The following is a 22,279-nucleotide window of genomic DNA, read 5'->3' as shown; positions in this document are numbered from 1 at the left end:
AGAGGTAATATCTGAGAATTTTCCAGAGCTGATAAAGATAGAAATCTATACATTTAAGATATCCAAAAAATCTTAATAAGAATATATTTTTAAAAAAATTATATCTATACACAGACCACTGGAAAAACAGAAAGACCAAGTCTAAAGGGAAAATCCTGGAGCTTGCAGGAGGAAATGGCATTATTTTTCAAGGAAAGACAGACTAACCACCAACTTCTCTACAGCAACAACGTAAGCAAGAAGACAGTGCAATGAGACATCAACACTCTGAACGCAAATGACTGTCCATCTTTTATTCCACACTCACAGAAATACTTTCAAGGATGAGGAAGATAAGAATAACAGATAAGAATAAGTAAGGGATTCCATTCTGAGTAAATCTCAAGGATCCACACAAAAACCAACTGGTTCCAAGTGGAAGGTCTAAGTATAAAAAAGAATAAGAAACAAAGAAAACAGTAAATGTGTGTGCAAATCTAGAACACGGTCTCTGTAGGGTTTTTTTTTTTTTAAGTTGTTAACAACTTTTAAAAACAGAATAAAAAGCTTGACAAAAATAGCATAAGTCAGAAGACAGTATATAGTGATGACATATTCTAAACACCTCAGATTTGTGCTCAACTGATTTATTCTAAATACTTCAGGAGGAGGGTAAAAGATGAATCAACTTCCCAAGCAATCAGGGAAATGCAAATCAAAACTACACTGAGATTTCATCTCAAATCAGTCAGAATGGCAATCATCAAGACTACAGATAACAATAAATGCTGACAGGGATGTGGGGAAAAGGTACACTCATGCATTGTTGGTAGGACTGCCAATCATACAATCATGCTGGAAAGCAGGATGCAGATTCCTCAAAAGACTAGGAATGGAACCACCATATGACCCAGCTATCCCAATCTTGGTATTTATCCAAAAGAACTAAAATCAGCATACAATAGTGATATATGAATGCCAACATTTATAGCAGTACAATTCACAATAGCCAAGTAATGGAATTAGTCCTGGTGCCCATCAACAGATGAATGGATAAAGAAAATGTGGTACATATACAATGGAGTTTTACTCAGCCATAAAGGAGAATGAAATGATGGCATTTGCTGACAAAGGGATGGAACTGGAGGACATCATGCTAAGTGAAATAAGCCAGGCTCAACTGTTTTCTCTAGTATGCAGAAGCCAGAGCAAAATAAAGAAATAAAAGCGTGAAGGTTCAGGGGGCAGGTGTCTCATGAAAACAGAAAGGAGATCAGTAAAATAGAGAAAGGGAATTGAGGAAGAGGGAGGAGGGTCAGGAAAGGGAGGAAATTCAGAACAAAGTGACCAAATTATGCTATGTACATAAATGAATATACCAGTGAATTCTACCTTTATATATACTTATAAAGTATCAATCACAATGAATAAAGAGATGAAGACCATAGAATAAAGAAGGGGGACAGGGGGAGGGGAAAAGGAAGGGAAAGTAGAAGTACTAGGGATTGAAATGGAACAAATTGTATTCCATGCATGTATGAATAGGTCAAAACAAACCCCACTATTATTTGTAACTATAATGCTAATAAAAGCATTCTTAAAAGATGGATCAACATTAGTTTTTGATAATTTAGGCATAACCATTGAGATTTCTAGGGGTAACCACCCAAATAATTGAAAAATCAAACCTATAATGTCAAAACTAAGTAGAAATAAAATCAACTAAGAAAAAGGAGAAAAAGAAACATAAAATAGACAAAGCAATAAAGAGCACAAAATAAAACAGAGGTTTAAAGCATTTAAAGTAATGATGTTAAGATAGGCAGGCTAAGCTGTGGCGGGAAAACAGAAAACAAAAGTTATCTGTCTGAATAAAACAAAATCCTACCATATGTTTTTCCACAAGAAATACCTAAAGCACATTCAACATATGTCAAGTTTTCAAACAGGCAAAAGTATACTATATTATTTTGGAATACACGTATAAATGGTAAGAATGCGAGTAAAATGAAGAACATCATTACCACAAAAGTTGATACGAAGCTCATTTCTTAGGAAGAAAAGTGGTGGTGTGGCTGAAGAGGAGTTCAGGGGGAGCTCTGAAAAGCAGCAGCCACACAGTCTAAAACGTGGAGCAGAACGTTCCAGAAAGTGGGAAGCAGCTGCAAAGGCCCGTAGGCAGGCACAAGCTGAGAGCAGGGAGAGCACCTTGATGTCACCAGAGCAGTGAGTGAGAGGACCTGAGATCAGGGATGTCACAAATAGCCAAGATCTAGAAATCTTATTAGAGATAATAATCAGAGGCCTGGGGTTAATTTTCAGGTACCAAAAAAAGTTATACCGAGCCCTGCCTGGTAGGGAGCCATTTCGATTTAACTCCAGGGCAGAGGTGGAAGGGGCAGGGCACTTAGGGGAAGTCCAGGTGGACACGCCTGTGCCAGGCAAGGAGTAGGCAAGGAGGGGAAACCTCAGAGGAGAGGGTGCCTGAACTGGACTTCAAAGGGATGAGTAAGTCATATGCAAGGGAAAGGAGGCATGGGGACCCTGGGACAGAGTGTACAGAGAACTCCCGGGAGTCACATACCACCAGGCACAGCGTATAAGAAAGGTACAGACAAGAAGCATGGTGAGCCCTGTGAACCAGAGGCCATAGAGGACCAAAGGGTGGGGCCTGAAACACTTCTGCAGGTCCTCAGTCTAACTGACAGGCCCTACCAGCAAGCACATTAACTATATTATCTTGAACCCATATCCCATATTTATTTTTTGTCTATAAAAAAGTTAAAAGGTTTTAGATCATTTTTATAACTTCCAGTTTAAGAATTACTTTCATAAGGTGATGGTAGAATGGACGCCATTATTGAAACGCTAAGGTAACAGCATGGATATTCGTTACACGATTCTTTCTTGTACACATCCATGTTTTCCCAATTGAAGGTTTGAAATTACTGAAACAACTATTAATTTGTTCCACTGAGATTAAAACTTTATTATATTTATATGTAAATCTATGGTTTGAGTTTGGCCATTAAATCATATCTTACAGACATTTAATTAAACATTTAATAATTTCAGGGAAAACTTCCATTTGAGGTAATGATCAGAGGCCTGGGATTACTGTTCAGGTTCCAAAAGAGTTATACTCTTGGGTTTTATAAAACATGTATCCCTTGCAGTTTTTTCATTTGCTTATTTGGTGGCCTTCCAAATGAAAACCTTATTTTCGAAACGAGAAACTTGGATCTAAAACATCTAATGAAGGTACAATAAAGAGAAAAACGGGGAAAGAAAAACAAACTGCGTCTTTTTTCTTTCTCCTCTCTCTTATTTATGTGCAGATATACAAAACTAGCTGGTTGACTATCTGGATGCTTGTCTTAAAATTAAAAGCATAAATGAAATAAAATGTCCAATGCATCACATCATCCAAAGTTCAAAAGAACTACATATGGCAGTTTTAAGAATCCTCAGGATTCTTCTGCAGAGCAGAAGGGAGTTTGGAATAGAATATCACCCAAGTTAATGAGAATTTCTTGCCTCAGCAGCTCACAGGCTTTGAACAGAGAGAACATAGTGCTTGATTGACACACAATGCTTTCTTTAAAGGCAATCGCAGGCAAAGCAAGCACTACAGGTCAGCCTTATATAGCAGTATCTTCCAAAGCTACACACTGACTGAAGGTCGGAGGGACTTGCCCTGACTCTCCTGTGAACAATGAGTGTGGAAATGATAAAGAATAAATAAGTGTTCATCGGATGACATCAGTTCCAATCCGGTCTGATAAATGCCTGCACCAAAGGTGCACCAAACCTCTGAGCCAGAGTCTCCAACTCCCAGTCCTGCCTCAACCCAGAGCTCCAATCAGCACTTAATTCACTGCACTCTGAAGGTCCATCCAAACCTGAGGCTTTCTGAACTAAGGGTGACCTGTGAGTCACCACAACCTCCTGACACCTATACCCCTTACTCCTAGAAAATGCAATCTACTGATGTCCTTCATCCTGGCTGCCTGCCACCCATGCATGGAGAAATATCCCATACAGAGAAATTAATAAGTACACTTCCAGAGGATTATTTCACCTTCTCCTCATCCTCAAATGTCCTCCTTTCTCTCCCGCTAGCTGCCAGTCTGTTTGCTATTTCCCTGGGGTGATGAACACAATCAGGAGGGACTTAGGGGCCTCTACCTACCCTCAAGCTACCTTGTACTCTGGCTTCAGCCTGTTACCACTGATGCACTGTCGGCGTGACATACCCAGTCCCTTCCGCCTAGGCAAGCACACAGCTCCTGACATTTCTCCCCTCAATTTTTTCCCTCTCTGCTTGATCATTCCCAACAACAAACAAACATGCCATCATTTTTCCCTTCTTAAGAAAAAATTTCATAGCTAGGCTTGGTGGTGCTCCCGTAGCGCTAGCTCTCAGGAGGCTAAGAGGGGAGGATCACTTGAGCCTCAGAGTTTGAGACCAGCCTGGGTAACATAGAAGACCCCCCCACACACCCTTAACCCCGTGTTCCTCCTTAATTACCCACCCTTTTTCTGAACTTTCCTTTCTTACTAAACTTCAGAAGGGTTCCCATATTCATTTCTTTCTCCTCCTTTTCTGTTAGGCCCTTGTAGGCACAGACTTCACCCCTCTCCATCCAAACTGCTCTCAACAGGTGCCAGTGATGTCCCTCAGCTGTCACATGACCCACCAGTAGTGTCAGACACAGCTGACCCTTGACGCCTGCTGCCATGGCTTCTATGCACCCATCCTCCTTCATGGTCTCCTTGATCAGCCCCTCCTCAACTTTAGTCTCTAATGTGGAGTGTTGTCCTCAGACATTTTCTCCAGCTCCCTTTGCTCTCTTGTGATGGCACATGGCTCAGGGCTCACAATGCCACCTATTCACTGACAGTTGCCATATTTATTCCTGCAGACCATACCTCCCTATGTTCCTCATTCATCTCAGTCAGTTGCCTGTGGCTCTCCTCCTCACTGATATCTCAATTGCCTCCAACTTAACACAACCAAAATCAAAACCCAAGCTTCTGCCAGATCTGCTCCTCCCTCATGGCTCAGTGCAAGAAGACCCCTTCCTCCCAATGCTCAAGCAAAACCAGACGATCTCACAGTACATAACCAATTTCTCAGAAAATTCTGTTTTCTCTACCTTCAAAATCCATCTGGATGTGAAATGCCCACTATCTGTGCATGTGAGCTTGCACACACACGGAGGAAAATGAGAAGACAGTGAGAGCAAAGTGTGACATCATGCTGACAACTGGAGAATCCAGGTAAGGTTTATGCAAGATGCCTGTTTTTTGTTTGTTTGTTTGTTTGTTTTGTTTTTGCAAGTTGATGGCTTTATTGCACTTTCCCCATAATTAGTACTTGGTTTCACAATATACTGGAACATTTGTTCAAATATTTTTTTTTGCTTTGTTGTGGTTTTATTATTTGTTCTTTTTAGTTATACATGACAATAGAATATATTTTGACATATTGTGCTTATAAGGAGTATAACTTCCCATTCTTCTGGTTGTACATTATGTAGAATTACATGGGTCATATATTCATATATAAACAGGAAATTAATGTCTGATTTGTCCTACTATCTTTCCTTTTCCCATTCCCCCTCCCTTCCCTTCATTCTTCTTTGTCTAATACAAAGTACTTCTATTCTTCCCTACCCCCACTTAATTGTTAGTTAGCGTACACATATCAGAAAGAACATTCTGCCTTTGGTTTTCTGGGATTGGTTTATTTTACTTAACACAATAGTCTCCAATTCCATCCATTTCCTGGCAAATGCCATAATTTCATTTCTCTTTATGGCTGAGTAATATTCTGCTGTGTATCTATACCACATTTTCTTTATCCATTCATCTGTTGAAGGGTACCTAGTCTGGTTCCATAATTTAGTTATTGTGAATTGAGCTGTTATAAACATTGATGTGGCAGCATCACTCTAGTATGCTAATTTTAAGTCTTTGGGTATATGCCAAGGAGTGGGATGAGGGGTCAAAGGGTGGTTCCATTCCAAGTTTTCTTTACACTATTCTTGAAGCTTTCTATAAATTTAAGTTACTCCAAATTTTTCAAAAAGTCAAAATGAAAGAGAAAGATTTAAGAGATAGAACTCCCAAATATAGTGCACGAATGTTGATTGAATTCTACCTGGAAAGAAATACAAACATGTAAGACTTTGAGGGGAAGATAACTGGGGAGATTTGGATATGCATTAGTTTAGTATGATGTGTATTAGGATGATAATGGTGTTCTGTTTATGCAGAAGAGCATCCTCATTTTCTGAAGATTCATGCTGAAGCACAAAGTCTGACAATGTCTATGATTTTCTTTGTTCAGCAAGCAAAGCTAAAGGTAAAGCAAACTTGTCAAAATGCTAATTAATGAATGCAAGTGATGAGTATATGGTGTTCACTAAACTATGCTTTCTTCCTTCACATGTTTGAAATTTTTAGAAATTAAACTCTTATTGAAATCCTGAACCTGCTCTCTGATTCTTCCACTGCCAACACCTGCGTTCAAGCCACTGGAATTCTCACCTGGATTATTGCAGTAGCCTTCTACCTGGTCTCTGCACCCACCCCACATCACTGCAGCTCATTCTGAACACATCGAGCCAATGTGATCCTATTAAAATGTTCACCAGACCACATCCCTCCTTGGTTCAAAACCTTCCAAAAGTGTCAAGTCTCAAGCAAAATACCAAAGTCTTTACTATGACCACCAGGCTCTGTATGATGTGGCCACCCTCCTAGACCTCCCCTTCCACTTCTCTCTCCCTCATGTCAACTCCAGACACCCTGCCCTTGCACAGGTCCAGTGCTCCTTCTCAGGGCACTTGCAATTACTCCTCCTCTGCCTGGGATAAGGTTTCCTCAACTCCTTCAGGTCTTGGCCCAAATTCTACCTTCTCAGGAAAGACTTCCTCCATGACTCCCAAATGCTCAAGCCCAGGCCTCTGTGCATACACACACTCTTGATCTTTCAGTCCATTTTTCTTTTTCTCTATTGTACTTGAAGCCAACGGACATGCTGCATATTTTACTTAACTGTCTACTGTCTTCTTCCCCAATGAAATGTAAACCATATCCATAATACAGGAATTATTGGCATAGTATGCACTCAAAATAAATGAAACAAATACCTGGCAAATAATCTCTGGGAAGTTATTAGGCCCAAAAACATATGTTCACTCATTTGATGCTCTGGAAATATTTGCTGGGCACCTTTTATATGCAGGCAGAGACCTAGGTGCTGGGTATATGAAAGGGACAAGATAACTCCTTCCCTGAAACAATTTACAGTCTAGCAGATAAAAATAACTGTAAGTAAGAGCAATGACCTGTTGTTATTACTACTAAAGGTGTTATACAAATGAGGAAATTGTCGTTTCTACTTTGGGGAAAGAAAATGATAGTATGATGACTCCTTAAAATAGTAGGTGAGGTCACACAAGTCATAAGGATCTATTTCTAGGCCTGCTCTTTACTAGGCACTCAGCATTGTGCCCAGCATAAAGTAATCACTCAATAAACAACCACTGTGATGGGACAGCAGGTATTTTGTCAAGCAGTTAAAGAGTGGGAAGAACATTCTAGGCTGTGGCAGGGGAAGGGCATGAGCGAAGGCCAAGGAGCAGGAAGGAACACAGCTCTTCTCCTAGGGGTACAGTCAAAGAGGCTTGAATTGTCATAAATCTTCACAAAATTCTTAGCAAAAGCCGAGACTTGTTCAAGAAGTGAGCCCACCTAGAGAAGGCCCTCCTGTGCTTTAAGTGACAATGATTGTACTACTATTAATAATCATTAGTATGGTAATAGCTAACATTTATCAGGTGCTTGCAAAGCACGAGTTTTTTATGTGTCTGGAACAACTCTAGGGCCTCATCTTAAATTTGAAATACTATTTTGACCCATATTAAGTTCCAAGAAATTGATGTTGAGCAAGTTGATAAGTGGCAGAAACAGACAGAACTCCTCTGTGTGCTGGTCCCTGGGTCCTCTGACATCTTGACCTAAGATGCAAACCTCCCTGTTCCACCACAAGGGCCTCATCCTATTATTCAGACAAGTAAAGAATTGTGGTTTTGAATAACATGCCACTTAAGTCAGATGGCCAGAAAACCATGCTCTCACCTCAATGTCCAAGTAGCTTTTCTTTAAAAAAAGGGAAAGAGAAAATATAATTATGAGCATTAGTTCCTCCAACAAAAATCACCATGCCCAATCTGCCAAATAATTATATCTCCAGACATTTGGGATTTAAAAGAAATAAAACCCAGATAAGACACATGGTAGAAGTGTGTACTATCCAGTATTAAACCAGGTTGGAATAATATTTGGCTAGGAGTGGAACTCAATTTATTTAGTCAGCCTTTAATATACAGAAATCAGAATTGATCAAAAATAACTACTTTTCCTGAGCTTTTATTATGTGTTAGGCACTATCCAAGCTGCTTTCTATAAATTATTTTATTTAATCATTATAATAATTCCACTAGGTTTTTAAGATTTTAGCCCTGTTTTGCAGACAAGAAAACTAAGGTTTAAAGCTGAAGTAAAGAGAGTATCCATTATCTAGAAGGAGAAGATGTCCTGTATTTCTACTTTGCACCGATACAGAACCCACCAAATAGAATATGCTCAAAAATACTTATTGAACCATATAAACATTGAGGGAAAAAAAAAGAACACTTAAATCATGGGTCAAGAGAAGCCCTTAGGTTTAATACACCAAAGGTATAGCCAACATCCATGTAAAAACTTTCAGATAAAATTGAGTCATGTAAAAAATAAAATATTTTTTTATTTTCCAGATAAAATAATTTTTTAATTTTCGAATCAAGTAAATGAAAATGACACATATAAGTCCATGTCCTATTTCAGAACTAGAATCAAAAGGCACTGTAATCAGTTGAAGATGGATACATTTCAATGACTAGAACTTAAAATGGGAAAAGAAAAATTATAGATGAGAAGAACTACCTCAATGAATAAAGGAAGAAAAACAAGTGTCTCTGTTGAAAAGGCCATCTAAAAGACAACTTCGGAAGAAATTGTGTATTTGGCTACTTCTTGAGATCTGTATGGGCCCTACCTGCATTCCTCATACAGCGTGTTCCATACTTGATTTCCAATTTTTTCTGAAAATAGTATCCCAATCTTCAGAGCACTGGCTTGATATAAGCCAAAAGCCCTCATCTGATCCTGTCCTCACCCCTGGCCCACCCTCAGAGAAGGAAGGAAGAATGAAAAGAAATTCAGGGAGGGCTCTGGCTAGGAGTCAGTTTCTACCCACAAGGTCATTGGAGGTCACTTCAGGCCCAGGAACTTACTAGCACCCAAATCAATAATGAACACAGGAAGACTCAGTGGTATGTGCTTTGTTGTAGGAAGGTCCACAAAATCCTATTAGAAGATGGTCACTTGATGAATACTGTTCTTGCTGTCATATAACTCAGCCTACATACTCCATTATTAATTGTCCCCAAAGTACACCTGAAATACACTCACAAGAAGCTAATCTACATTGGCTAATTTTTTTAGACTTGCTGCTCTCAAATCTGCTTTGCTGGCCCACAATACCTCCTTTACAATGACTCACCCTGTGCCCAGGGACAGCAGCATATAGCTCCCTTCTAAATCATCCTTCTCCTAAAAGGAACACTTGAGAATAGCAAATTTGTCCTTTTTATCTTTAAATTCTGTAGCACCAAGTCTCTGCTACATAATTGGTCTTCTGTAACCATCTGGGAAATTGAAGTGAATTAAGTCCTGAAGGTACATAATTTGTTCCAGATTTTCTGGAAAACTCTGGTTTCAAATCTTCACTTGTCCCCAGAAACATTCAAGCCTATTCATGCTTTCCTAACTGCATGTCCTGGTTCTGTTTTTTTGGTGCTTGTTCATTTTTCCCTTGTTTTGCGCTTTTCACGTTGGACCTTCATTGCAGAGGGCTGAGTTAATGGCATGCTACCAGGCTTTATGGGTCCCAAGCTCTCATTCTCTTTTCTGTGGTATAGCCAATTGTGAGAAATAACTTAATTTGGTTTTATTTTCTTTTCCTTTGGAAGTTTGTAGTGAGGAGACGGGGTAGAAAAGGGCATGTTGCTGATTCTCTGCTCACATTATCCTTTCCAGAAGATGAGATAAAGGCTGACAGGCAGACCACATAGGGGCAAGAGAGTGTCTGCTCCAAACCACCTGTTACATATCTACTTATGACAGATTTATGTTCAGTGAACAAGGTTTTTCACACACACAAAAAAAAGATTTCCACACTTACATTGCTGATGGAGTTGCAAATTGGTGCGGACACTCTGGAAAGCGGTGTGGAGAATCCTCAGAAAACTTGGAATGGACCCACATTTTGACCCAGTTATCCCACGCCTCAGTTTATGCCCAAAGGACTTAAAATCAGCATACTACAGTAACACAGCCACATCAATGTTTATAGCAGCTCAGTTCACAATAGCTAGATTGTGGAACCAAACTAGATGCCCTTCAACAGATTAATGAATAAAGAAACTGTGGTATACATACACAATGGAATATTATTCAGCCATAAAGAAGAATAATATCATGGCATTTGCAAATAAATGGATGGAATTGGAGAATATCATGCTAAGCGAAATAAGCCAATCCCAAAACACCAAAGGCCGAATGTTTTCCCTGATAAGTGGAGAATGATATATAATGGAGGTGGGGGGTGGGGAGTGAGAGAAGAATGGGGGAACTTTAGATTATGTAGAAAGGAATGAGAGGGGGGGGTATGAAAAATGGTGGAATGAGACAGACATCATTAACCTATGTACATGTATGATTACACGAATGTTATGAATCTACATCGTGTACAACCATAGAAACGAAATGATGTACCCCATTTGTGTACAATGAATCAAAATGCAGTCTGTAAAAAGTTAAAAGATAAATAAAAATTAAAAAAAAAAGATTTCAAATCTAGTTGTACATTGGCTTGAGGTACTGATAATATAAAGTCAGTTCCATTCTTAAATGTGCCAAGCAGGTAGGAAACACAGGATTTCTAGGAAAGTAGGCAAAGTAAGCACACCGTGGAGCAGAAGGTCAGGTGGCTCTTGATATTCAGAGGACACAGCCTCAGCTGGGCAAGTAGGGCTCAAGCTGCCTATTGGCTTCCCGTCCCTCTTTACCTGCTCCAGGCTGCTGGGAGTTCTCCAAACACACCATATTCTTCCAGTGATTTCCACTCCCTGGAGCAAACTTCAGCACCTTCCTGCTCTTTCTCCATCTGGCCACTAAAATCATTCTTGAAAATTCAGACTGTCATTCCTCAGAAAGCCCCTTCCCCTGTTTCCCTCCCCGCCTTAGCCTTCCCCAGAACTACCAGAAAGATACAGTTGGGTCTTCTCTATCAAAGTCAGTCTGCTGGTCCTAGTTGGTAAAACCAGTTCTAAAAGTCCAAACAACTGGTTCCTTTAGCAGATATCTACTGTGGTCTTACGAAGCACCAGGCATTGTGGGAACAAAAAGATAACCGAGATCCAGGACTAGAACTCAAGGTGTTCACAGGTTAATAGCAGAGATAGATACAAGTAGTGGAAACAGCAAACCTCCAAGTGCTCCAGCAGAGAGCAAGTGTAAGTACTTTAGGTATGGCAAGGAGAAAGCAACTAGGGAAAGGACAGAGAAAGGAGACTACAATGTGCAAAGAAAACACCAAAATGGCCCCATTTCTGCTTTGAATGCAGTTACATACAGAAATCCTGAGTTTCCACTAACACTATGCAGTCAAAATAACATAAGCCCTGAATGCAGGCAGAGCTGGGTGCGAATCCAAGCTGTGTTGCTCAGTAGCTGTGTGGTGCTGGGTCAGGTACTCCACCTCTGCAGTCCCTTCATGGGTAAGAAGGATTTTTAGGACCTAACATGTTACACAGGGTTGTTGTCTAGATGTAGAGGCCCCATCACTGTACCCAGAATATGACACATCCTCAGTTCATCTCTTCGCCCTCTTTTCTCAGGGTCTATGTTTCATGCCATCATTAAGTGCCCACTATATGTGCAAGAAAAGCTACTATTACATAATATTCTAAAGCTGAAAATATGCAATTTCAGGACACCTGTGGCTAATAAAGCAGGTACCATAGGAGTTAAAAGAACCTTAGAGAATTCAGCAACATGGTCAAGACCAGAGTCTTTAATGCCAATTCTGTTAACCTTGACCCCAAGTGCGTTGTGGTTCATAGCATGTGTGAAGCCCTGTCAATCGTCTCATTCACAACGTGTCCTCTGCAGGAACCCTTTCACAGAAAGGCACCTGTCAGTGTGAAATTCCTTGCTAACTGTAACAGAACTTGAGCTAGATTGTGAGCCAGGAATATTTGATTTTTACTCTCAAATTTGTTCAAGATCGAGTGCCTCTTTAGCCAATAAATATTACATTTAACGACTAACTCCAAAGCCATGCTGGCCTCCTGAGGCTGACCAGACTGTCCCAGCCCCAGGACAGGCAGCCTCACTGAGGCCAGCCCCACTGAGTAGCAGCCTTTGTTCCTCCCTCCCTTCTGGAAGAGGCAAGCTGTGTCCTTCTCAGGATCACCTGGGCAAATTTTAAATCTCTGTGGTTCAAAGACATTCACTGTGTGTTCTGACATTTCTCATGCGGTGCCTCAAAAGCCTTGGCTTTGGCAGGCACCGCATGCCTCACTCCCTGCCAAAGTAGGACACCTTTCCTCTTCCACTTTTGTCACGCTGCTACACAGCAGCAAGTCGGCGGCGCTCAGGCTCTGAACTCACACTGGATTTGCATCTTTTTCTCACATGTGCGCAATGCCCAAATTGACAGTCCTGCAAATCCTCATCGATTCTGCCTCTATTGGGTTCCATAGAGTAAAAGAGCTTCATTCGCTACTGAAAACCTGTTCTTGCATCTTCTTGAATCGCTCCTCCCCGGATGACAAAAACCAGAGCTACCTCTTCTAGGCGAGGGGGCTGTAGCTCTGAGGGGCCCCCACTGCTGATGCAGGGTTGTGACAGACTCATCACTATTGGCTGCTGCTTATGTTACACCAACTTGACAAATGACAGAAAGGGGTGATGTTAAAGGCAGCCAACAGTCACTGGGCCCTTACTGGGTGCAAGCCACGGGTCTATACACCTGAACTCATTTAGTGCGCAACCACCTTATGAGGTAGACCCTATTTATATGCACATTTTACAAATAAAGAAACTAAATCCCAGGATGGCAAAACAACTTTCCCAAATACTACAGGACTTCATGTAAGAGAAGATTTGAACTCAGATTGCCGGTTCCACAGCTCACCCCTTCACTACTACTCTGCACCAACAGTCCTGCTTTATATAACCCCGCTATCAGGTTTGTTCTGACAATGTGAATGTCTTCCACTATAAGAAGAACACAGATTTCTTATTTGTTTATGAGTGATTTCATATGCCAAAAGCATAGGTGAATTCAGAAAACTGCACTGGACTGAGTAGAGTGGCCTGGGAATACACACACACACACACACACACACCCCACATGTGTTATAAGCCACACCCATCTACACTACAACCTTCCCTCTGATTTCTGATCATCCTGTCTCTACCACTTCACAGTAACTCACAAGCTGCACCCTTTCCAACATTGTTATAGACTGAATTGTGAAGTCCCAATTTATATGTTGAAACCCTACCTCTCAAAGTGAACATACTTGGAGAGAGAGCCTTTAAGAAGGTAATTAAGGTTAAATAGGGCCATAAGGATGGGGCCCTAATACAATATGATTAGTGTCCTTATAAGAAGAGGAAGGGACACCAAGGATGCTCACCCAGAGGAAAGGCCAAAGAAAGAGACTTAGAACAGAAACAGACCCAACAACACTTTGATCTCAGATTTCCAGCCTCCAGAATTGTCAGAAAATTAATTTCTGGTGCTTAAGTCACCCAATCTGTGTTATTCTGTTCGGTCAGCCCTGGAAAGCCAGCAAACCAACACCAAGTTCTACAAGCAAACTCCAGGTCTTTTTTAAGAAAAACTGCCATATTTATTAGAGTATAAAAATATTTCTTAAACAGCACGTATAAAACCAGGCTACTGTTTTTATTAGGCTCCTGTGCGCGCACATGTATGTGTGTGGGACTACCGAAGTTTTTGAGTGTTATGCTCCTAACTCATTTTTCTCACAAGCTCTCTTTTATTTTGTTTCATTAAGTAATTTTGCACAGTATGAGGAATGGAAAGCCTAGAACAACACAAATGACTGTGCTGCTGCTAAGAGGTAAGCTACTTAGCAATACCAAAGATGAAGCATAAAACATAATGAGTCCACAGTCTTCCTCAGGACCCTGAAGAGGCAGCTCCAGTAAAAGTGTAACTGCAGAAGTGCCAGCGGGAGGCACAGGCACACACGCTGTATATATGTGCATGTTTTTGTGGACACATATGTAAGATGGCACTGTGAGTTCAAAACATTCAAGCATTTATTTCTGGGTAGTAAGCTGTGGAATAATTTCTCCCCAATTTTTTGTGAACATTATACATACTCTTATACATCCTTTCAAATCAAAATCAATTTTAATGATTTGCATGACAATTCTAAAATGGAAACAAATAACTTTTAAAGTAGATTAAACGAAAAAGAGAAATGGTAAACAGGTCCCCAAAATGGCAGCAGAGTGTTAATGGAGAACATGAGGGCTTAATGAATGTGGTCAATCCTCTATCCATATTCTCCTCTTTATCACCATCAAAATCCATGTTAGACAAAATTATTGGGAAATTATTATGAAAAAGTTCTTAGAAATTTAGTATCTAAGGAAAAACTGACCCATCAAATGTGAGCACAGCACAAAAGTACATAATATGCAGTCAGCTTGACCAAGGTATGGCCTGTCTGATATTTTTAGCAAAAATCTGTTTTCTTTAATTAGCCAGTACACATGAATGAGAGGCCTAGCCATATGCCATCCAAGAATGTGAGAGTCTTGATCTAAATGGAAAACCTGAGTTCCCTTGCCACAGATGGCAGGTCTAGAATAGAAAGAGGGAGCCAGACTTGAAAAGCATATTCAAGGCAAGAGTAGACTGTCCGCAGTCCAGTTCATCAATCTTCAGAACTTCTGTCAAGAAGATGATGCTGCCTTGAAGATACTAATAGCTTCAGGGAGCACCGGGTAACTGCACACCCTAGGAATGCTGAAGATTGGCACAGCATTCCAGATCCTTCTAAAGCTTCTATTACATGGTAGTAGTCCGAAAAGTAGCTGACTGTGCCTGGCATGGTAAGAACACATCCTCTTTCTTGGAATGCTGAAAGAACCACCAACAGCATTATACTGCCTAGACAGAGCTCAGCAGGCAGCTATTGGTTTCTGTATGGCCCACAAGTTAAGAAGAGTTTTTATACTTTTTAATGATTGAAAATTTTAAAACAATAAATACTTCATGACACACAAGAAGGATGCATTCAAATTTCAGTATCCATAAAGAAAGTTTTCTTGGAACTCAGTCACTCACATTTGCATTGTCCCTGGCTGCTTTTGTGATGCAACAGCAGAATTGTAATAGTAACGAAGTCAACTATGGTCTAAAATATTTTACTTTCTGACCATTTATAGGACAAGTTTACTGACCTCTACCCTGAAGTTAAAACTGACCTGAATACAACCCACAGATTTAAAAGTGCTTAAAATAACAGTCTTGAACGCTAAGACATTCACTGAACAATAAGTAGGTCTCTGTGTGCTTTGGGTGACAGCAGGTGTTCACCAATCCAGGGACGGTTTTTGCAACAATGGGCAAATGTCCAGTCCCATCACCATGACAACAAAAACACAGCTCAACCCTGCACATTTCAAGAACTAAGAGATAGTTCTCCAATTTTCTGATTTTTTTTTTCCCAGACTTACCAACAGCATCTAAACATGGCTGATCACATACCCCAATACTGAAATAAGGAAGATGCCACTGTTCTGGAAGATAATACCTTTTCAAACACTGCAGCGATCTTCAGGAGAATTTTGGGAATGAATTGTATAAAAGATGCTCATCTAGAGAAAATAATCAAAACTGAGCTTCTTCTCTGGCAAAACATCACCCCTCCTGAGCACAGAAGATATGAAAAGAGTTTACAAACACTGAGTTAGTGTTTGTGCAATCAGACTGGGTATGGACACCTGGTGAAGATACTCTCCACATAATTTCCTCTAATCAAGGACTGATCTGAAGTTAAGGGATTTGAGAGAGTCAACTGCTGGTTTCCCACATGATCCCACACCCATTCCTCTACCCAATCATCAGGGTCTACTTCCTCTAAAGTCACAAGACAGCAGTTGACTTACCTAAGTAAAAAGCGCTATTTGGACTCACAGTGCCTGTACAGGTGGCATGAGGGCACCTGGTTAAGCCACTGACTTGTCACTGATGTACTGTCCTGATTTCAGTGATGTCATAAATTCAGACAACCATGGAACTTCTGTGCAGAAATAAGACTGCAAAAGGTTTTGCCATTGTCCAGAAGGGTCTAAATACAGAAGCTTATGGGGGTAGTTTTAATCCACATAAACTCTAAAATGGAATGCCTGAAGAAAGGGGATCTTGGGGCCTTATCTTATATAAGGCACCCTAACTTCAGTGCCATATGGGGAAAACTTCAGTTCAAATAAATCAGTGCCAATCTGTGACATGCAAATGTTTCTTACCCTCCAACTTTGAGGTTATCATATGGAGAGTCACACTTCCAGGCACCTGGAGTTTGTTTAAATGAAAGCCATATATAATATTTACTCTCTGACATGTGCTATTAAACATGCTGCAGGATATTCAAAAACAATGAGACAAGGAAGTCATTTATTCTAACATCTCTGCCTCTTCCTGCTCCATCCTGCAGATATTTTTTATTATAGATATAACTTATTTTATATGGTCCTAAATGACAAAACATACAGCTCCGAAGCAGCTGTTAGAGAAGTATGGCAAAGCTTCAGCATGATCCCAACCAGCACTGGCTTCCATTCAGAATCCATTTCTCCAAAAATGTCTCACATGACATCTCATTGTCATAAATACTTCACTCTCTCTTGAAAATCTCTATTTCAGTTGCCAATAAGGATTTAAATGCTGCTGGAAGAAATAGTCATCAAAAGTGACACAGCTTTGAATGACTGACATCAAGCAAGAGGGAAATAAATCACATCAGTGTTTCTGTGCATTACTCACTAAACGTTGTTCTTCATTAGATGGGTGTGCCAAACACTAGGCGTGTTGGCAGATGTTTACCAGCACTACTTGGCATGCCTACCGATGCTATTGCACACCAACGAAAGATGAAACACAATTCCCCCGAAAGGACCCTTCATATTTTGGTATTCTAGTTATACCCCCTAAATTTGTATGTAACCCCTAAATGTCCTGCTCTCTAGCATGATTTGTAGTATTTCCAAGTAACAAATCATCTCTCTTTTTAACCAGCAAGGTGTGTCAGATGCACTTGGGACATTTCATAAATAAATAAACAAACAAATACACAAACATGTCCAGATCCTCATCTGTGTCATCTTACTCAATCAGACACTCTGGGGTGGGACTTGGATGTGTATGAAATACTTCCCTGGTTAAGAACAATGATTCTAGATTATTTTTATAGGCAAATGACTATGTCACATACATGTACTTACATAGATTGACATAATTCTTCTTTATCCCTGTATTTTTCTAAATATTCTTCTTTGAAATCCAATTCCTTCCTCTGAATTTCTTTTTTTGTTTGTTTGTGTTTTTGAGACAGGGTCTTGCTGTTATCCATGCTGGTCTTGAATTCAAGTGATCCTCCCACCTCAGCTTCCTGAATCACCAGGATTATACAGCACCACACCCAGTCCTATCCTTTGAATTCCTTCTTTAAAATTGCCATGGAGATTTTCAGAATCAGTTAATTTGCCTACAAAAATTTTATGCTAAGTTAGTATATTGGCACTCTTCAGTTGTGAGACCAAGTGGCAACTGAGATCAGCAACTCCTTCCAGAACAATGCTATTTTAACATTCAGTCATTTAACAAATATTTATTTAGTAGAGTCTGTATGTTATAGCAAAGGTGAAGAAGAATGGAGGAAGAAAATGGCATGGCCATTGTGCTCTTCAATGAATACTTATGATAAAACTGGTAGAAAGAGCCAGGTTAAGAACAGTTAAGTAATCACATAATCACATATGATTCAATTTTAAATCATACTTGCAATAAGTACTCAGAGGAATCAGGAGAAGTTGTGCTTACTCCAGACTCAGCAGTTAGGCCCTTCAGAGAGGGCCTGAGAATTGACGGATGGGTAGAGCATAAAAGCATGGGGCAGAGGAAGTGGGGGTTCCATGTTAGGAACACTGCACAAACCGAGGGAGGAGTGAACACGTCACGTACAGTAAAGACACAGCCTTCTGGAGGAAGAGGTCACTGAAGTGACTGACATCAAACACGCAAAAGCCAGAATCTGGTTATTGGCTAAGGAACCTAATATTTATCCTAGAGTTGTAAGTTAATCATCAAGGTTTTAAAGCAGCAGAGTGGAGATAGTGGTATTTTAGGACACTAAGGGAGAGGGTAGCAAACAAAATGCCTATGAGTCTGAGGGATAATAAGGAAACCTTTGGGAGTCATCAGGATCTGTGCCTTGGTGGGGGGTTTACAAAGAATTAATGGAACTCAGTGGCTGATTGGTTTGGGTTTCCAGCCTGTTTATTATGAAACACAGCAACGGGAGAAGAGTAGAAGTAAATCAGAGTTGCAGTAGAAACATCCGCCCTGAACACATGCCTCTGGAAGAAGATGGTGAGAGGAAATCATTTCTATACAGAGAATGGAAGGTAAAGAAACACGAGAGGTTGACAGCTGAATATGGAGAAGCAGCACATCAAAGATCACAGGAGAAAGGCAGACTAAATAATGCAAACAAGAGGTCTTGGAAAGAGAAGAATCTACTGGCAACCCAGAAGCCAAGGAAGAAGAAAATGACGGAACAAGAGTTCATCAACACCATCTCATGCAGCAGAGCAGTTAAAGGCCACTGGCACTGACCCAGTAGTCCCAGCAACCCCACCTGCCTCCCACCCATAGCTGATCTTTTTTTTTTAAATCTTCATTACTGGGCTGGGGAGATAGCTCAGCTGGTAGAGTGCTTGCCTCGCAAGTACAAGGCCCTGAGTTCGATCCCCAGTACCGCAAAAAAATAATAATAATAATAAATCTTCATTACTGAATGGACATACCAATCACTATATAATTATTTTTAAATATCTATCATCAACTCAGATTTTGGTCTTATCTTTTTGACACTTTGATAATAAACTTGGGGTAGAAGATCACAGTGTATCCTTTTTATACTGCTCCCTCCCCACCACTGTGACTCCAATTGCCCTGCCTCTAGCAATCTTTTGTTTTGGTTTTTTTTTTTTTTTATTTTTGCGGTGCTGGGGATTGAACCCAGGGCCTTGTGCTTGCGTGGCAAGCATTCTACCAACTGAGCTTTATTCCCAGCCCTTGAAATATTTTTAATTGAATGTAACTATGACTATCCTTTTTATTGGGATACATAGGTCAAGAACAGTTGCAGTCAGGGAAGAGACACAGGTATGAGTCCAGTGTTGGCCTTTGCTACTCAAATGTGGTCCACTGGGCCAGCATCATCAGCATCGACTGCAAACTTGTTGTAAATTCAGAATCTCAGTTGCCATTCTAGACCAAGTCAATCAGAATCTAACAAGACCCCCAGATGACTGATGCCTATGTACATTCGTATTTGAAAAAAAAAGTTTATAAAGTCAGTATAGCATAGAAGGGGCTAGGACTGAGTTACCAAAGAAGTTAGTTGGAGGCGGGGAAGAGGGCCCATGACTTTGAGCACGTGGGTATGTCCCAAGGCCTAACTTCACCCCTCCTCAGCCTATAGCTCAGTGGTGGAGCCCAGGCCTTTGACATATGCAGCAGGACCGGGTCAGGAAGCAATTCTGGCTTTTGATCATGAGCCCAGATACATAAATTCTTCATAAACTACTGCTAAGTTTAATTATAGAAGGATTTTGCAGATTGTATCTATTTGATTGTTTTTCTACATTTTATAAATATTCTGACCTCTAAACATTCTATTTAAACTCTACATATTTACCCAGGCTTAGGAATTCTGACTCCCATTAATTCTCCTATAACATTAAGTTTCCCTCCAAGTCTTAGATTTGCTAAAATACCTTTTTTGCCTTCAACCTAAAAATGAAACTCTCACCCCAAATGGAAAGGACCTAAAATTAAGAGACCTATACTGACAGCACTATTGTTAAATGAACAGGTGTCATGGAAAAGGTTCCTAAAGAAAGAACTGTTGAATAAAGAAATAGTCATATTCTAAAAGGTGAAGACCAACTGGGGTACTGGCTTCCAAGGCAGTTTCCTGTTGTTGGGATGTGCTCAAAGCTTCAGTATTTCTTCCTCTGATTTTTCCAAAGTATACTGAGTATCACCATCTGAAGATACCACTATGCTAGAAAAGTTCTATGTGGTTTTATTATTTCTAACAGCTTTACTGACACATAATTTATACATCGTGAAGTTCACATTTCGGAAATGGATGAGATTCTCATTCCATCCCCTACCTTGGAGCAATGCTTCATTAAACTCACCCAGAATATGGCCATTTCTTAAATCTTCAGCAATGTAGGACATTATTATAATCCTCTGATGATATATTCTAATATATCAGTTTTTATCAGTGGAAAAATGTCTTGACCAAATACCTTCTTAAAATTCAAACTATCAGCTTCTATAAAAGTAATGACTTGTAATACTATATTTCAAAGATGTCTGGTTTAAAATACCATGGAAGGCCCTTGCAATCTACTTATTTTGCAGGGACTGTTAGGAAGCAAACTTTATTTACTGTGTTCAAAGCAGAACTCTCAAATCTTACAAGGAACTGTCCCCCCTCTTTTTCCTGAACTACTTTCTACTGGATGGCAGGTATTATAGGGGCTGTTGTAACCTGTGGGAATCTGTTATTCTTTACCTGTGGGCTGACATCCAGACTAAGGCAGGTTATTCTTTCAAGGAAAAAAAAAAAAGCTACTCACATGCTCTCACAGAACCTGGTCAGGGTGCTGGGCTTCTCTTGGTTGCGTCGTTGTCGAAACCAGCGCTGAATGCTTCGGACATCCCAGTCCAGTTGCTTGGAGAGGCCCTCTAATCTCTTCTCATCAGGATGCTATAAAACAAGTTGCCAGGAAAATAGTGTTCAATACCCTTTCATTTTCTTAAAACAGATCTGTCCTTGTGCATGTTAGGGTTTTTAATTTTTTCCCTATTTATATCTGCTACTGAAATTTCTGTATTTACCACTGAGAATCTAGGCCTTCCATTAGCAGAATGAACAGAAATAACCATGAGGTTACTCATTATGAAATAAGATGGTAAAATATGAATCTTGCTCTAATGCTTGCACTTCTCCTTATCAGCAATGCACTTTCTAAGAGGCAACCCAGATTCAATGAATAGCCAACTGGCTGAGTCAGCTCCATCAGCCTTCAAGGGAAGTGAGTCCAGTGAAGAACTTGCCAAGAGGCATCATTCAAATATTTCACTTTCATGGCAAGAAAAATTTTATACATACCTATCACATATCTGGATAATGTAGGACAGACAAAAAGCACAGAAAAAAAACCCAAATACCTAATGTCCCATTTCTACTCCCCTCTCCTTCCCCATTCTTCACACATTCCTCTCTATTCATTTTCTCAGTCATTCCTTTTGACCACATCCTGCATCAAGGCTTTTACTAAGACTATGATGCATTACCTGAAGAAGTAAACTAGGTGGAAAAGACAGAGTTGGCCCTGAAATGACAGGTATAGGTTCAATTCCTCTACTCCACTGACCTCTCTGAGGGTCTGTTTCCTCATTTACAGAAATAAGGGTCGAGGACAGGGGCTATAGCTCAGTGGAAGAACACTTGCCTAGCATGCACAAGGCCTTGGGTTTAATCCCTGGCACTGTTAAAAATAATAATAATAACAACAACAACAACAATGACAACTTTATCAGCCTAAATGGGATTATGGTAAGAACTAAATTTGAAAATGTGTATAAAACTGGATAAATGTTAGTTTTTTCCTTTTCTCTCATCTCTCTTCCATGTGAAGAGAGCATCCTGCCAACAATCATATGAATGTGACCTGATATACAACAAAAGCAGGCCAAGTGAGCTCCATTTCTCTATTTATTCTATTTTTGCTTTGATATTTGTGATCAGGGAATATAATCAAAAGG

The 22,279-nt window shown here is 40.1% G+C and overlaps 1 protein-coding gene across 2 annotated transcripts in view; it reads right to left on the bottom strand.

Annotated features, from left to right (window-relative positions):
* Cers6 (ceramide synthase 6) overlaps positions 1-22,279 on the bottom strand; it is a 285,000-nt gene that overhangs the window by 163,040 nt on the left and 99,681 nt on the right. For both annotated transcript variants that reach the window (XM_047545166.1, XM_047545167.1), the window contains exon 3: positions 21,088-21,218. In XM_047545166.1, the coding sequence (XP_047401122.1) occupies positions 21,088-21,218 (131 nt within the window). The remainder of the gene's footprint in view (positions 1-21,087; positions 21,219-22,279) is intronic.

This window comes from Sciurus carolinensis, chromosome 3 (assembly GCF_902686445.1).
Source record: "Sciurus carolinensis chromosome 3, mSciCar1.2, whole genome shotgun sequence".
Classification (NCBI taxonomy): Eukaryota; Metazoa; Chordata; class Mammalia; order Rodentia; family Sciuridae; genus Sciurus; species Sciurus carolinensis.
The sequence above is the reverse complement of the archived record's forward strand: the minus strand, read 5'-3'. Positions and strand labels throughout refer to the sequence as shown.